At 29.0% G+C, this 13,726-nt stretch overlaps 1 protein-coding gene across 1 annotated transcript; it reads right to left on the reverse strand.

Moving 5' to 3' along the window:
* Positions 1-4,973: 4,973 nt before the first annotated feature.
* LOC113367135 (HORMA domain-containing protein 2-like) lies at positions 4,974-11,885 on the reverse strand. The gene is made up of 9 exons (XM_026608765.1): positions 11,835-11,885; positions 11,495-11,752; positions 11,293-11,426; positions 9,085-9,233; positions 7,962-8,101; positions 7,439-7,537; positions 7,293-7,376; positions 6,630-6,870; positions 4,974-5,080 (listed from the first exon to the last, which is right to left on the reverse strand). Exons 1-9 carry the CDS (start codon positions 11,883-11,885, stop codon positions 4,974-4,976), a joined length of 1,263 nt encoding a protein of 420 aa, XP_026464550.1.
* Positions 11,886-13,726: the final 1,841 nt, after the last annotated feature.

The raw sequence follows: 13,726 nt of genomic DNA on the forward strand, positions 1-13,726 counted from the left end.
CTTACGAATTTTCACGCGAATTTATACAACCAAAGATTTTTATCTCTGGTATTACCATTGATCTTATAAAACATTGGCGTGCATTTTATAAACTAACCATAATTTTATTTGAGATGATAATAACTTGTAAATTTTGGACAAAACTTTGTTTATAAATGTATCAAACTATTAGTTCTAATGATATCAAACTGTTAATCCTAAATGCAATATTCCTTCAGCAACTGTTTGATAAAATATTAATAAAATGAATTTATAATGACCCAAAACCAAGAAAGCCTCCAACTAAAATAACATCGCACAGGTCAAACTGATAACAATTTGTTACAAACAAAGACATAGAAAAATACTTCTGGTGACGATAAACCAGGTACTTTCTATAATTCAAGTTTATGAATTTAGTTTAAGATCTTAATGCTATACAATTCAATATTGTATATTTATGTTGTAAATAAAATTGTAAATATTAGGTGAAGTAAAAAGAAATGCATTATGTTTATCTGTTTATTATTAGCTCCTAAATAGAAATTCAGAATTATGAATTTACTACGAAATTTTAATTTATAAGAAGGTGATCAAACCCGTGTGAACCTACGGATTTCAACTTTGGGGTACTGTAACTTGAACATAATCCAATGTACTCAAAATAAAATCCCGAGGCAAATCTTAAACGCTCCAAGTTACACGCCAACAAGGACAATTCACCAAGCCGATAACAAATTCCTGTGGTTAAAATGTTTTACTAATTCACTTGCAACAGTTGAATAAACTACCGCTGAATATAAGATTGAAAAAAAAAATAGTCAGTTGATAAACGATTTCAAATAAATTTAAAAAAAAATACGAGTGAATAAATTGAAATATAAAATATGTACTACGTCTTTGTTTTATTTAATCCATTTATCTTTTCCAAATTCCCATAACCTAAATCAGTATCATAATAATCTCAAGTATTACTTATCTTCCGAAGATTACGAGATGTTTTTTCCGATACCTTTTCTGTTGGAAAATGATTTATATATTTATAATCCGTATTATCAGAACAAACAAATTTACAAAATTGAAGTACTCGTGCTCGATATGTTTTGATTGTTATGAGAAGAAACTAATTAGAATGCTATTTTTAGTTATAAAAAACCGAGTTATCAAACAATAACATTAAATTGAACGTAGTAGTTATTGTGATCAAACAACAAGTTATATCATGGAATATATATTATTACTATTTTAATGATAGTATAAAATATTTTTATACATTCATTTTCAATCTGATTCCGATGTAGGATGACTTTATTTTAATAATTATTAATGAATAATTAATATATTAAAAACGAATACAAAATTTTATTTTCAGAATCTGCGGTCCGTGATGATGTTATAAATGTGTAATTATACACAATATTACTTCTTACTAACTGATGATATAAAAGTGAACTTTCAGAATTTAAATTTACTGACTGATGTTGACTGATTTATATATTATCTTAGTTGAAACGTTACCTCAAAATCAATAAATAATTATTAAATTGGTAAATATTGTCCCGAATCGCCAGATAAAGTAATAACCAATTTAATCAGTCTTTTAATTATCCAAGTCCTGAAAAAAGGTTATATTTCGATTTCAACACATTGTTGACCCCAAAATTCGCCTCATTGTATACTGAAACAATTTTTAGCCAATGTCTTTTTCAGTGGACTTTGAAGACAAGAATCTTAGACACTATCAATTCAGCTTATAATTATTTTTAACAAAAGTTTCTTTCTAAAATTTGTTTAAAGTGATCGCATAATTTTCCGATCCGTTGGCAGTATCACTCAATTGGAGTGTTTTATTTATTAACTTCCCGTAGGGCAAGTTATAGTAATCGCAAAAAAATCGAAAATGAAAATTTTTATATATCTTTACGTTTCAAAGGTTTCTGAACATTTTGGCATACTTTAGAAAAAATGGATGTATGTGTGTGTGTGTGTGTATGTATGTATGTATGTATGTGCGTGTGTGTATGTATGTGCGGATACAAATTTTCGTCGACGATTTCGGGAACACGGATCAACCGATTTGAATAATTCAAAAAACATTCGTATTGATAAGGAGACGTGCTGATTAGTTTTTGGCGTAGGCAGGTCTAGCCGTTCCGAAGATACGGGGCAAAAAGTGCCGAAAACGGTAACTCAGTTTTTAAGAGAACGGAGCATTCGATTTGAATAATTCAAAAAACATTTCACTTGTATTGACAAGATGAAGAATCGATAAAATTTTTATGAAGGTAGGTCTAGCGGTTTCGGAGATATAGAGGAAAAAGTAAACAAAATGAGCCATTTGGCGGTCAAAAATGATCATTAGACATATGCACATCAAATTATCAGATATTTTATAGAGATTTTAACAATAAGTATACATTTTGTTAACATTCCTATGGGTTCCGTACCAATGCTTATGCGTTAGACAGCGACGCGGCGCTTACGCGCTTCATATTTTGTCCCTATGCAGTTAAAGCAGTACGATTGCTTTGAAAAAAAGTTCAGATCTTTCACAATATGTCAAAATAAAGAAAAAAAAATTTTTTTCAAAAAAAAAAAAAAAATTTATTTATTTTTTTTTTTTTTTTTTTCAAAAAAAAGTAATTTTTTGTCCAATCTATAGTTTCTCAAAAATCTTATTTTTTCAAAGTAAATTTTTTTCAAAAATGTTAAACGTTTTTAAAAAAATAATAATTTTTGGTACGGGAAGTTCCAGCAATTTGCCTTAAGGCACGATGCCTTAATTGCCTTAAGACAGAATTCCACTTACAGCTAGTTATATATACATATATCATACATACTTCAAGCACTTGAGAATCATCCTCACCATAGACGGATACTGCACGAGAGAGATTAGGGCAAGGAATGCAAGCGCGGCATAGAAAAGAAAATTCTAGACGAGCAAATTGAGACTCGACTTGCGGAAGATGCTAATAAAGTGTTATATTTGTTGCATAGATCTTTACAGACCAGAGACATGGACTGTAAGAAAGATCGAGAAATCTATCTGGTGAGTTTTGAAATGGGGTACTGTAGACGAGTGGAGAAGATAAAGCGGACAGATAAGGCAACAAAAAAGAAGTCCTGAGAAGAGTGGGCGAAGAAAGGACTCTACTGAGCACAATCATTAAAAGGAAAGGAAATTGGATCGGACCCATTCTGGGTACCATCTGCATGACGTCGTCGAAGGTAAAATAGAAAGTCTGCAGGACTGGGAAGAAGAATGTTGATGGTTGATTTAATCGCGAAGAAAAAATACAAGGCCCAGAGAGTCTAAGCACAGAACCAGGAAGCATGGAAGCAGAAGTTGGTAAAGTGATTAATGAAGCAGAAGTGTATAAAGTGATTAATGGTAACAAAATGAAAAGAGCAAAATTAATTTCTATCGAGAAATTTTAAGCAAGAACCAACCCAGTCTCACAGACACAAAGTACCACTTATGTTTGAGAAGGAGTACCATGAGAGCGCTGATTAGCCTTTAGTTTTAGGCATTTCATATAGTATACATAAACGTATAGTTATGAGTTTCAGCCATAACCTTCTTCCAATGGAACTTGTATTCGAGTCCGGGTGACCAAATAAACCACCCGATCGCACCAAACTTAAAGCGCGTTTGGTAAGTATTTTCTTTGTAAAATAAATTATATTAAACATATGAATTTAAACAAAAACTTTTAAACATCTTCTTACGTTAAAATTTAAAGCGGTGAAAAAGATATATTTCAAACAAATTATATACAAAAATATTTTGTTTGAAATAATAATAAATAATGTATTACTCGTAGAAATTATTTTCTACAACCATTTTATATGGAATGAAATATATTTAAAGACAGTGATTAAATAAATTTTACCGTTAGATATTTTCCTGGAAGATTTGGTTGGTCCCGAAACCACATCAACAGCAGAAGATAAATGTTTGGATAGATCTACTAATGTAAGTAGATGTAAGGTGATGTAAGCGGACAGGAGGTTCCATGTAACCGCTTGTAAATTCGACAAGCGATATTGTGATATCTTAAATATGAGCTGTATTTTAAAGATGCGTCTGTAAAACAATTATTTATATATTAAAAGGATACATTGAATAGAAAATCATTGCCCATTAATATTTGAGTAGGCATATGGTTTTCTCTGGAATATAAATGCTAATTAATACAAAGAAAGGTTATTATGATGATATGAACTAAATTACTATATAAGACGGTATATTCTTGCTAATCATTAATGACAATGACAGTTTTATACAATATTCAAAGTATAAACCTAGTATATGAATATACACAATCTATGTACTCGAACAATTACATACACGATGATTGATATTAGACTTATTGTTAGAAATATAAATATATATCCTTTTTACTTTGTGATCTATTCTGAAACAATTTTGCAACAGTATATACAACAATACTATTAAAAGTATGCAATTGTGTCGTATAAATAATTCTAAAAAAATAAAAAAAAATGCAAAGTAGATATCTGATAACTTTAAATGGTATAAAACATTGATAAAATTGATAAAATATTATAAAAAATCCTAATTAATTATTTGTAGTTAATAAAAAAGAATATATAATTTTAAATATAATACTAATGCAGAAAAAAATCATTTCTTACTTTGCGTAATCAATGAAAATTACTATGCAGTGAATAGGAATGTATGAATATGTATCTTAAATTACTTATTTTTGTTAAAATTGCTCAATTTTAAGTTATTTGTTATAGACCACTTATATATTAATGAAATTACAATACAATATTATATATGTAATACTTTCTATACTTAAAATGAATTTCTAACTTATTCAAAAGTACCGTAATAAATACTCATAATTAACCAAAATTATGTCTAAATCAAATTAATCTTAAATGAGCTTTGAACCCTCATTTATATATAAATCATTATTATTAGAGAAAAGTGTAAAAATAAAATCTTATCATCATATAAGATTTTAGGTTTTCATTCTTTTATTTGCAAGTTCATTTTTCTGAGATTCTCCGTAACACATTTGCTGAAACACATCCGGATCAAGCACTTGCTTCCTTTTTGTGGTGACCTCTGAGAATAAAGTTATGTAAATTTTAAATAGTATTTTACATTTTAACAACTGTTTTACAGAATATGATTTATTTCATAATATTTCAATGCTGATAATTGGGTATAATCAATATTTGCTTTCGTATCATAATTGTTGAAACATTGTATTCCAGATGATATGGCAATTATATTAGCACTTGATAGCCCAGATTATTAACTTCCCGTAGGGCAAGTTGTAGTAATCGCAAAAAATCGAAAATGAAAATTTTTATATATCTTTGCGTTTCAAAGGTTTCTGAATATTTTGACATACCTTAGAAAAAATTGATGTATGTGTGTGTGCGTGTGTGTATGTGTGTGCGGATACAAATTTTCGTCGACGATTTCGATGACACCGATCAACCGATTTGAATAATTTAAAAAACATTCGGTTCGTATTGATAAGGAGACGTGCTGATAAGTTTTTGGCAAAAGCAGGTCTAGCCGTTTCGAAGATACAAGGCCAAAAATGGTAACTCAGTTTTTATGAGAACGGAGCGTCCGATTTTAATAATTCAGAAAACATTTTACTTGTATTAACAAATGAAGAATTTATCACATTTTCATGAAGGCAGGTTTAGCAGTTTCGGAGATCTAATGAAAAAAGTAAAAAAAAATGCCATTTGGCGGTCAAAAATAATCATTAAACATATGCATATCAAATTATCAGATATTTTATAGAAATTTTAACAATAAGTATAAATTTTGTTTGCATTCCTATGGGTTCCGTACCAATGTTTATCCGTCAGACGGCGACGCGGCGCTTACGCGCTTTGACGTTTCGTCTCTATGCAATCAAAGCAGTACGATTGCTTTAAAAAAAAGTTCAAAATTTCCAAAATATGTCAAACTAAAGAAAATTTTTTTTTTCAAAAAAAGTAATTTTTTGTCGAATTTATAGTTTCTCAAGAATCTAATTTTTTCGAAGTAATTTTTTTTAAAAAATGTTAATTGTTTTTAAAAAAATAATAATTTTTGGTACGGGAAGTTCCAGCAGTTTGCCTTCAGGCACGATGCCATACGCTCCACTTTATTTATGACATATGCTTGGGTTTGGCTAATATCGGCAAAGAGTAATACAATATCAGCTAAAAACTCTGAGTAAATAATTTTCAATAAAAAAGTTTGGGGACGCGAATGAGATATCCTGTCAGTTTCAATATAGAATACCTCCAAATACGTATCTCAAAAATGCAATACAAGTCGGTTATGAAACTGGAAGTTCCCAAAATCGGTTACAAAATCGACAACTTCATAAAAATATATGAAAATACCACGTAAAGTACAAAAAAGAAGAGTACTGATTATTAGTGCATATTAAATCTATATCTACAAAGTAAATTCAAACAAAAACATTTACTTATTTTGTGTCTAATTTACTTTAGTACTTGTTACGGTCGTCCCCCCAATAATGATTTTTTTAAATTATTTAGATTTGCTTCATTATAATTTTGTTTAATTTTTAATAAATCAATTCAATAAAGTTAATTATTATGATATAAATCAATTTAATTCGTATCATATTTCATACCTTTTCCGGACTCTATCATATCATCCAAAGTAATTATTGATTTGTTACTATCACTACTATTTTGATCGCTAAGATTTTTTTTCTTTTTTGGAATAGAAGTTTTAATCATGACATGTTTGTCAACGTTGATATTATTGTGTTGAACACCTTCTTGATGGTGTAATTTTGTATCTACTGACAATATTTTAATGTTTGCATCATCAACCTCTTCTAGCTGGCAAATGTTCTCTGGCGAATATAACTAAAAATAGTCAAAAATTAAATATATATAAATATATGTGAAAACTTATGTTTCTAAAAACTTATTTTTATTCGATTTCCATACGTTTTGAGACACAATTTGACCTAATGCATATCAGAATGTTTGCAACCTTATACTCATTACAAAAAAGAACTAGCAAAAGAGATATTTGATATTTATTTGTCTATATATTTTATGTTTACACATGTTTTACTGTATAAACGGGTGATTGAGAAATTGCAGCGCATGTAGACATGATTTCAAATTCTTTGAGTTTGCAAAAAAATAATACAAGAATGTAATAATATAACTAAAATTTCTCACTATAATTTTCTTTTTCAATAAGTGTACAATATAATATAGTCTAAAAAACTGATTCTAGTTTATTCCTTTTGATAAGATGCATACAATGCGATACATACCAATTTTTCGAGAGACGTATCATGATAAGTTCTTAATACTTCAGTAATCACCTGACTTTCAGTTCGTTCGTTGTCAATCAAGTTCTGTAAGAATATTTACAGATTAAATATTCATATTCAAAGTTTTACATGAGCAATTTACTCACAGTAACCTCAGTCGTATTACCAATAACTTCAGGTTGAGAATTCTCTACAACTCCAGAATTATTTGCTTCACTAATATCAGTAGAATCTGCATCGACTAACTATGAAGAAATAAAATTTCAATTATCTTACAACCAATTTTTATTTCATAAGTATGCAACACCAAATGGAAAGTAGTTTCTGCAGAGTAAATTATTGCAATGGTAAAAATCAAATAGATATTGTAATCTAATATATTTCTTAACTTGTATTGAGTTGATAAAATATGGCACCTAAAAACGTTTTAAAGTAAATGTTGTTAGATAACTTTATAAATTTATAAATGGTAAAAGTTAGATTTATAAAATTGAATTAATGAAATAATATTTAATTTTAATAAGTTAGTTGTAGGCAATTAAACTAACGTATCATCTTCATATTGCTGAGGCCAAATATGCGCTTTTTCCAAAGATTTTTTTTTTTTTGATTCGCAATGTGGCATACAATCAGCTTAAAATATACCAAACACCAAACATTATTTTTTACCTTGGCATTAGCTTCCATACTGACTGAATGATAAGGTGTTGAGTACCTTCCTACTTCAAAGTTAAAAAGCCCTTGAGAATACTCAAAAGCCTTATATTCACAATGCTCAAAACCAGGTGGTTGATACTCACGAGGTGTCCCTAAAAGGATACGACAAATTATACCTATTTAAAGTATTGATCAACTTGGAAAATAAAAGTTGCTATATAATTTGACAAATGAAACATCGACACTTAAAGTCTAATAATAAATTTCTGTGACTTCTAGTTAGGCCAAGCTATCTATCTTATTTATCAAATTTATTTAAGTAGATATACTAAAGCTGAAAGTTTACTAAAAAGTGTCAGAGATCATAGATCACATACCATTGTCTTGTAATTAGTACTATAAAAGCAACATCAAATCTTCCAAGTAAATGTTATTTTCTGTCTTTCCGTATAACTTTTTAAAAAAACATCACATTTTTTAACTTGTATGTAGGTACTAATTTTTTAAATGTATAAACTTAAATTAGCTTGTACTCGAAGTCCGACATGTTGTGAAGGATAACAACTTATTTGGGTTGTTATATAAAGCTTAAAAATTTATTCTAAGTTTTGGAAAGTCATTAAAAATAGTGAAAAGCAATTATGGATAACTGCTATTGCTTGGGTGGAGCGACTAGGGCGGATACAGAGCACGCCATTATGGAGTGCAAAAAATTTACAAAAGAACTATGGAGGGAGATGGTAAGGCGAAAAATCTCCCTACCAACTAATTTTATAACATTGTTAACAAAAAAAAAATATATGGTGCTCTATATAAATTATATACAATCTAATAAAATAAAATTGTAAAGATAACTTATAAAATGTATATGACTAATGTACATGTATACAAAGTCAAAAATAAACAATAAAATAAAATTATGGATAACATATATTACAATGACTAAATAGGCTGAATTTTATAGAAAAACTATTATGAATTCATTTATAACCTCTTCCGTGTGCAATCTTTAAATGCCTTAAAATAAAGTTTTTATATCTTTAACTCCATGAACAAAACATAAATGGAGAATGATTTTTTTTAACTATTGAATACGTATTTATAATATTTTTAAATAAATTAATCCATATTTCACCTTCATAATATGTCAGCATCATTCCCAGTGAACAACCTTCCGGTAGATCTGGCATATGTTTCACAATTTCAACGCAGTTGAATAAACAATCGATGATATTTTGTTCCAATGTTTTTGGAGATACTTTGGATGAATCAATCGTGATGAGCCTCAAGAAAAAAATATTGTTATGGAATCATATAGGTATAAGTTAAAGGAAATAAAACCATTTTAAATTCATACTTAAAACTATACTGAAATTCATACATAAACATTACATAACATATCATAAAATTAGCTGTAATGTGCACAGTTTCTTCGCAACCCGATAGTTGTAGATTACGTGTAAAAATCATAAAAGCAACCAGTAGTACAAAATAAATACTGTTTTTACCTTTTTACTACAATTCCGTATAGTCGATAACATCAACAAAATGTCTAATTCAAGTCTAAATAGAGTTTTGATATCATGAACCAAATGCAACAATTCTTCAATTTTGACACTTTTTTTCATATTTCGTTTTGAAATCATTCTGAATCGAATGAGACTAAATTTGGAAATGGTAATTGTGTGTGTATTTAAGCCGTTTGAGTTTCTGTCGACGTTTTCCCAAAGCTATTCAAGAGATAATATTTAAAACTATTCAATGTAAGTCAATAAGGATCACCGTGACGATTGACCTAGCCGTTTCCTTGTAGTTAGCAAAAAAGTCTATATCTTTATCACGACGTTTTCAAAATCAAAAACCGTTCAAAAGATATTGCTTGAGAATCGCGTTTTTTTATTAAGATCGGCCAAGCAGTTTCTTCGTAATGAAATGTTGAAAAAAATCTTTTTGACGATATTCATGAAACCTTGTTTAACAACACATTTCATAGTCTGAAATACCATAATAAATTATTATAAACCTACGATAAGCGGTTGAATTAAAAATTCATTGAATCTAATTAAATCGATATCGAATTGTGAATCGAATCTAATGCAATAGATAAATAAATATAATAGAAGGCAATTCTGCCTCATAAAATAGAGTTGTCATGGCAATGCGTTAGCTAAACTGTAAAAATGTTTATCTATTTGCTGTGCTATCAGGCGTATTTCACCTATTAATAAGCAAGGAATAATATTATGATAACAGAATTCTAGTTGGTGCAGTTATCATAAGGTTATTAACTTCCCGTAGGGTAAGTTATAGTAATCGCAAAAAAATCGAAAATGAAAATTTTTATATATCTTTACGTTTCAAAACCTTCTGAACTTTTTAGCATACCTAGAAAAAATGGATGTATGTGTGTGTGTGTGTGCGTGTATGTGTGTGTGTTCGGATACAAATTTTCGTTGACGATTTCTGGAAAACGGATGAAGCGATTTGAATAATTAAAAAAACATTCGATTTGTATCGATAAGGAGACGTGCTGATTAGTTTTGGCAAAGGCAGGTCTAGCCGTTCCGAAGATATGGGGCAGAAAGTGCCAAAAACGGTAACTCAGTTTTTAAGAGAACGGAGCGTCCGATTTGAATAATTCAATAAACATTTCACTTGTCTTAACAAGATGAAGAACTGATCAAATTTTTATAAAGGTACGTCTAGCGGTTTCTGAGATATAGTAAGAAAATAGTAAAAAAAATGCCATTTTGCAGTCAAAAATGATCATTTGCACATCAAATTATCAGATATTTTATAGAGATTTTAACAATAAGTATAAATTTTGTTTACATTCCTATGGGTTCCGTAAATTTTTTTGGTACGGGAAGTTCCAGCAATTTGCCTTAAGGCACGATGCCATGCGCCCCACTAGTTCCTTGCTTGTTTATATGTCAAATACGCCTGGTTGCACAGCAAATGGATAGACATTATATCAGTTTCACTAACAGGAAACATGCATTTTCGTCATGCCGATTACAGTTTACGTCCACACTTAAATAAAATACATTTTAAGAACACGAAAATGATCAAATAAAATGTGTTAAACAATAATTAATTTAAATTAATATAAATTGATTAAATTTATACAAGTGCAGATATTATAGGTATATCTCAAAAATATAAGGGAAATTGATTCAATGAAATCGAAATCTGTATTTTTTAAAAGACAGTTGAACATTTTATCAAAATATCTGAATTCATTTTTTATTAATTAAGTTAATTATGTATACGTATCGAAAAATCTATGCAACTCATCTTAAGGCATAATGCTACTTACTACTAGTATAATCTAAAAACTCACCGACTATTAGCTATTGCTGCATTATCATCAAATTTACAAGCTGTACTGTATTTTATTCTAAAGGTGTAGCTTTCAAACGCCTTTCTAACATCTTCTTGTCCGGGCGGTTGAATAGCGACAATAATGTCACGCAACTATTATCGAATGAAAAAATAATAAAATTTTATACCATTTAGTTTTAATAAATATTATGTTAACTCACGTATCCTTTCTTCATAGCCTCAAAACAGCCCTTTACACATTTAAGAAATCTTGTTATTTTCGGATCAGATTTGACATTTTGCAGCATATGCATTGACATGGTCCCAATTTTACGAGGCCTGAAATACTCCTTTGAAAATACTTTGCGCATATAGCATATGGCACTAATAGAAACAGCAAATAACTGTCTGGTTAAGAGTATGGAATTTGTTTCAGATGTAAAAGCAAGCTCAGGTTTGACCAATATATCGGTAGCACTCTGCAAGAAGCCAAAATGAACATTGAACAAAATGACATTTGCACAAAATGTAATGGAGTGCGTAATATAATAAGAGCATTACCAAACAAGCCAATTCCGTTTCAGTAGCCTTCATTAATACTTTAGTAGCCATATTTAACGTTATTTGCACTTAAGATTATGATATTATTTCATTATCCACATACATCTAATAGAATTCAAAATGGTGAATTTACGTTTAAGCTTTTCACCTTTTCACGTCAAACTGATTCGGCTTCGCAGGGCAAGCAACTTAACAACTTAATAATAATAAAGTTGTTTTCAAATGACAGATTAGAATCTTATTTTGATATATTTCAAATTTTATTTGGATATATATTCACAAAATGAAGTATTTTAAAATTATTAAGTTATGAAAAGAAAATTTCCATATTTTATTTAAATTCGCATGAGTTATTTCATTGTTGGTATTTTTGAGAATCAGTTACGGGTGAAGTATACTCTTATCTATGGAGTGAAGTTAACATCAATAAAAAATTAAAGTTTGTTCATAAATAATAATCGATTTCAATATCCAGAAATTCAAAATATGTTTGCAGAAAATTATTATATGGTTGTTAAATATGTGAATTTTAATTTGATACACCGATACACCAATCATTACATTATTTGTACCTGAAATATATAAAAGACATTTACAAAATTCCAAGAAATATATGGAAAGCCACATTGTAAGTTTTAGAATGTAGAAAATGACAGAAGTGCTCATTTTTCACGGTGTAGAAATAATCTTTTTTATCTATGGGAGTACTATTTATTGTTACAAGTGAACTTGTATAAAAACTTTGACACCATATTTGATATTCGTGTTTCGACTATTATTAATTTCGCATACATTGAGAAATAAATAGAATAGGTGCTAATTAAATTTAAATTCCAATTCTGATTTAAAGTAATTTATACGTTATTGCAATGTACCCGTACATGTTAATTTTTAATTTAATTAAAATATTCAAGCCGTTAATATCCTAATTGAGATCATTCAATTTGCATCTAAAACTTGATTAAAAATTATAATTGTATCTTTTATAACAGATTTCAATCAATTCTAAAATATAACTAGTCGCGCATGGCATCGTGCCTTAAGGCAAATTGCTGGAACTTCTCGTACCGTAACGAAATGTTCGAGAAATACTGAATGTTTTCAAATAGATTATTATTAATATTGTAACATTGTCTAATATTTATAAGAATTGCATAAACTGAATTGCAAAGTTGAAATTATTTGTTTAAAGTATATTAAAATTATAGTCAGAATTAAAAATAAAATCTGAATTATTTTTGATATACAAAAAAAAAATTAAAAAAAAAAATATGATACAATTTTTTTTCCAAAATCAATTATTTTGTTAAAACAAGCTGAAAGTTCTTTTGATCATTTACATTGGACGCTTAGTTCTCTCAAAAACTGCCATTTTTTGCACATTTAGCTCTGTATCTTCGAAATGGCTGGGCCTGCCATTGCAAAAAACTAATAATCACTTCTTCCAATCATTACTAATTGAATGTTTTTTAGATCATTCAAATCGGATGCTCCGTTCACTCAAAAACTCGATTTCTATTTTCTGCACTCTTTGCTCCGTATCTTCGTAACGGCTGGACCTGCTTTTGCTAAAAACTAATCAGCTCTTCTTTCTATCAATAGGAATCGAATGTTTTTTGAACCATGCAAATCGATTGATCCGTGCGCCTGAAAACGTGACTGGAAATTTGTATCCATACATACACACACACACACACGCAGACACATCCATTTTTTCTGAGGTATGCCAAAATGTTCAGAAACCTTCAAAACGTCGAGAAATGTAAAAATTTGCTATTTCGATTTTCGGCCCATTACAATAACTTACCCTACGGGAAGTTAAAAAATCTGAATTATTTTCGATATTCAAAACAAAATTTCTTTGAAAATAAAAAAAAAATTGAAAAAAAACC

The sequence above is a fragment of the Ctenocephalides felis genome, unplaced genomic scaffold (assembly GCF_003426905.1).
Source record: "Ctenocephalides felis isolate EL2017-DRISC unplaced genomic scaffold, ASM342690v1 CF-g0.4_SCAFFOLD_01170, whole genome shotgun sequence".
In the NCBI taxonomy this organism is placed as follows: Eukaryota; Metazoa; Arthropoda; class Insecta; order Siphonaptera; family Pulicidae; genus Ctenocephalides; species Ctenocephalides felis.